The sequence below is a fragment of the Otolemur garnettii genome, unplaced genomic scaffold, assembly GCF_000181295.1.
Source record: "Otolemur garnettii isolate 467f Iridium unplaced genomic scaffold, OtoGar3 scaffold00044, whole genome shotgun sequence".
NCBI classification, from domain to species: domain Eukaryota; kingdom Metazoa; phylum Chordata; class Mammalia; order Primates; family Galagidae; genus Otolemur; species Otolemur garnettii.
The window spans coordinates 5266195-5270758 of NW_003852439.1; the positions used below are offsets into that span (position 1 = coordinate 5266195).

The 4564-nt window shown below is 43.8% G+C and overlaps 1 protein-coding gene across 2 annotated transcripts in view; it reads right to left on the reverse strand.

Annotated features, from left to right (window-relative positions):
• Nucleotides 1-564: 564 nt before the first annotated feature.
• Nucleotides 565-4564, reverse strand: part of NDE1 (nudE neurodevelopment protein 1) — a 23735-nt gene continuing 19735 nt past the window's right edge. The window contains exons 7-9 of one of the 2 annotated variants that reach the window (XM_023513785.1): nt 4198-4289; nt 2738-2889; nt 565-1844 (exon numbers count right to left, since the gene is read on the reverse strand). In XM_023513785.1, the coding sequence (XP_023369553.1) occupies nt 1751-1844; nt 2738-2889; nt 4198-4289 (338 nt within the window). In that variant the 3' untranslated portion in view covers nt 565-1750. Of the gene's footprint in view, nt 1971-2737; nt 2890-4197; nt 4290-4564 lie in introns of both variants that reach the window. The other variant, XM_012805744.2, reaches the window with a different exon arrangement.

Genomic DNA, 4564 nt, shown 5'->3' on the forward strand with positions numbered 1-4564 from the left:
CGCTTAAGCCCAGGAGTTGGAGGTTGCTGTGAGCTGTGACACCACGGCACTCTACTGAGGGTTAATAAGTGAAACTCTGTCTCAAAAAAAAAAAAAGACTAGACAATGAATATTTTAGTTTTCGCAGGATACATGCCATCTATCAAATACAGTATTCATTTTTTAAAATCATTTTTAAAAACGTAAAAAGAACATTCTTAGCATGGGGGCCATACAAACAGACAGTGTGCCTGTCCTCCTTCACCTTGAGTGTTTCAGACAGACATGACTTGCAAAGGTTCAGGTCCATACACTACTCCGTACATCACCAACTCAGTGGAATAAAACGGGAAACAGGAATACTAAAAAGATTCCACCATACGACCAAATGCTAATATACCTTGAATGATGCGAAACCATACCCCAAATACCTTTCTAAAAAGTCGACTTGAACAAAAATGTTTAAAAAGCAGATTTCTTCACATATCATTATTTAATTAAAAATTGAAAGGTGGAAGTTGCTCACCACCATATGAGCATGAGGAAGTACAGACACATGAAGCAGCCATTGACCACTGCCACAAAGACGTTAAACATTTGTTTCTCTTGATTTTATTGTTCTTTTAAAAAAATATAAGTACATCTTTTACCAAGACGGGTTAGAATGTGTCTAGGGCACAGAACCCACCGCTGCAGCTCACTTCTCTGCTGACTTTCAGTAGCACGTGAAAAGTTCTGTTTCCCAACTACAGGGAATTTTTGCTGTTCTCTCAGAAAATAATTTAGTAATAACAAAACGAAGGCCATTAAGCCTTCCACGTGCTCCTGAAATGAGTGAGTGCTTTTACTTGCATCTGAAAGTGTGGGACGGCAGCTCCTGACAAGGAGTGATGAGCAGACACATTGACACGCTGCAGTGCTTTTGAGCTTTTGAAATCCCGTGTTGGTTTGACGTGAAAGCTTCCAACAAAAAGCTTGTGTTTTAATCTCACTTGAAGGTCACCTGCTTGCTTCATTATGGCTTTGAATGAAGTCCTGCTATTAGGGACTGCATTACCAAAGCGACTCTACCCTAAAGACCTCCAGGGTCCAGGAGCAGAAGTCATCCCCACGCCAGGGCAGAGGACTTGGGGAAACTAATGGTTAGGGTTTACCTAAAGGGGACGGAGATTTCCCACAGCCCCTGGCTGACCTGAAAATTACTGTGAAATTCGAATACCTCTAAAAACCTCAAAGAGAGGTAAATTAAAAAGACTCAGAGGTACACTCCCACAATTTAAAAAAAGGCACGTGCCCATTCTGTTCTCCACTCCTAGACATGATTTTGGTAAGCCATAAAGCATCGGGAGATTTTGTTCTGGAAGATGATTCCAGCTGACTGGGGATGGGGGTGGGAGCCTCTGAGGCAGGACATTGAAAACACCTCTGGAGACTGTTCAGGACTCCTGGGTTAGCTCAGCATGAGGGGGCTGCCTCGCCACCCATCCCTGAGAGCCCCTCCTAGAGGGCCCTGTCTGGCCCTCTTAGCAATGAGCACACCAACAGTGAGGCCGGGAATGATGACACATCTCACAGGGGCAAACAAACCCCAGGGGCCACAGCTGATGACGGCCTCAGTCATTAGCTTGGGCCACAAAGCGAACTATGGTGACTGCTGGCTCTTACATCTCAAACTAACTTAAAAAAAAAAAAACAACTTGGTTATATAAAGAGGCGAAGGAAGGTAAGAACTCCTACACAAACACCAGGGGCTTCAGCTTCCGCGGTTTTCCTAAAGCAACATCTTGACTACACCCTGGGCTGACGGCAGCGATGGTGAGGATGTGTGTGAAGGCAGCTTCCCAAATTCCAGGCGTTTTCCCAACCTTCAGACAGAGCAAACCAAATTAAGCTGACATGACAGCTGTGACAAATCTGGGCCCACAAAGTTATAAGGGTGAATATCAAAGAGTCGGGAGCAGGAGGACCTCACAATGTCTCAATTTTCTCTCCTGTGAAATGAAGAAAAGGACAGTGGCTATCTGACTTTCAGATTCCCAAGGTCGCACACAAAGCCTAGTCTCAGAAGACCCTCTAGAAACATCCACCTCTTATTTGTCAATTCAAAACTTTAAAAAATAAAAAAAAAAAACTTAAAAAAATATCCACTTCTAGAGATTATAAGTTATATGCATGCCACGGAAAAGATTCTGCATATTCTGTGTCCATCACAGACCCACTAAATTTATGGGGCTCAGGGTCCAGGGACATGGTGACATAGCTTACAGAACCCCTGAATCCAGAAGTTGCCCCAATTTTCTTTAGATAAGAAAATAACTGACACTATTAGAGGTCAGATCTGTGTTTTCCAATTGGGTGACTGGTTGCAGGAATTTAGGCTGGCGAGAAGTTGGTGCCAATTTCCTAAAGTTCTACAGACTTAAAAAGAAAAAAAAAAAAAACAACAAAGAAAGAAAATCTTCTAGGGGAAACAGTATGATGTTTGAAACTTAACTCCCAAACACAGGACATTCTCACAGAGTGACCATGAGTCAGGGCTATAGTTAAAAATGATAAAAAAAAAGGCAGTCTCAGTGGCCCTTTGCCCAGTCATAAGATACCACCTAATTCTGCCCCCAGGGAGGGGAGTAGAGGATAAAGTTAACTGAAATAATTCTCTAATTTAATAAACAAATGGCTATGGGCTAGGGATTAGCATCTCCAACCTGAAGTAGGTAGATTCTCTCCACTACTAATGGGTATATCAAAAGGCACTGACCCTTTGTCCCCCAAAGGCACGCTGGTGTTGTTTGGCCGTCTGTCACCGCTGTCCCTGTTCTTGTTCCCCCGCCCTGAGGCTGGGCCACCTGTTCGGTTTGGGGACTGATCATACACGAAGTTCCGGCAGGATGCAAGCTTGGACTCCAGTGCCTGGAGAGAAATGCACTTTTATCTCTCAAATTAATAGATAAGAACTCTTCTCTCTTACTGGGGTACCATACAAAGAACCCCAGAACTGTGACTCTCAAACTGGGGTATGCTGGAATTCCAAGGTAGGGTCCCAGAGGAATCCAATGGATCTCCAAGTCTTAGAACCACTTGCTGAAGATATTTGGGAGCTTCTTGGAAAAATCACCAACCCTACTGATTAATCCAACTCTGTCTGTAGGAAACATGAAATCAACTTCAGAACTGAGCAGTCTTTCAACTGTTCAGTATGGCGGTGGGCAGTGGCTCACCCCTGTAATACCGGCATGCCTGAGCTCATGAGTTTGAGAACAGCCTGAGCCAGAGAGACCCCATCTTCTAAAAAATTGCTGGGTGTTGTGGCGGGCACCTATAGTCCCAGCTACTTGGGAGTATACAAGAGGATCGCTTGAGCCCAAGAGTTTGAGATTGCTGTGAGCTAAGACGCCAATGTCACTCCACCAAGGGTGACCAAGTGAGACTGTCTCAAAAAAAAAAAAAAAAAAAAAAGAATTGTTCACTCTTTTGTTCACCTCATTAAATATGTAGAGTGGTGGGAAATTTGAACAAGGACTCGGCCTGATCCTAAACAGACCTGAAAGAAACCAAAAGACCACTAAGACCATCCAGGCTTCTCTGTACTCTTAACTGTGCTAAATATGTAGAGACCTGTTCACAGAAGAGAAAACCAGACAACCAGAAGTCAAAAGTAAAAACACAACAAGTGAGTCCCAAGCTTCTATATATGCTCTGCTTGATGAGCCACTGGCAGGAATTAAATTATATGGCCTTCCAGGAGTCATTTTTAACAATAAAAGAAACAACTACAAAAGAATAGTTACGGCTTAAGCACAAAAGAATCCCTCCCTGTAATTAATATAAAACCTGAAAGGCCAAATTCTTTGCCACTGGCTTTTCAAGATTCTTGAACTCCTTGAAAAAGAAGGCATATTATAAATGCCCCTCAGTTTTTTCAAATTAAGAAAAACCCACAGAAACCACCCTAGTCCCTAACTGCCTGCAGGAGAATGGTATAAGGAGATGAAGATACAACTGGAGATCAAAGGGGAGACTTGGATTCAGAGCTCTGGGTGTCTGGCAGGAACTCCCACTGGAAGCTCAATGATTCCTAGGGATAGGAAAGGACCTAGATAGGATCACACCTACGACTCAAGACATTTCTGTTATAGGAAAAAGGAACAGGTAATATTAACCCTCTAATATCTTGAAAGACGGGTGAGGCATGACAAACCCCAGGGGGCCCAGTCTTACCCCTACTTTCCGCAGCAGGTCTCCCACAATGTTGAGGGCTGATATCCGAGCTGCAGGTGTGAGGGGGGTCCCTCCCATGGAGTCGTCCAGGCCTGGGTGTGCAAAGGAAAGGGCATGTTACACACCAAGTACAGTCCTATGTACCAATGTCTCTTAGGTTTGAAACCCTGGTGTAGGGGAGTGAAGCTGGCCCCTTCCTGTAGACTTGGAGGCTGCCCTATGTCATTCAACTGTGCAATACACCAACAGCCTATCTGATGTCCAACTTTTCCAGTCCTTATGATGATGATATTAAACATTTATTTTTACATGTTATTCTTTTTTTTTTTGAGACAGAGCCTCAAGCTGTCCCCCTGGGTAGAGTGCC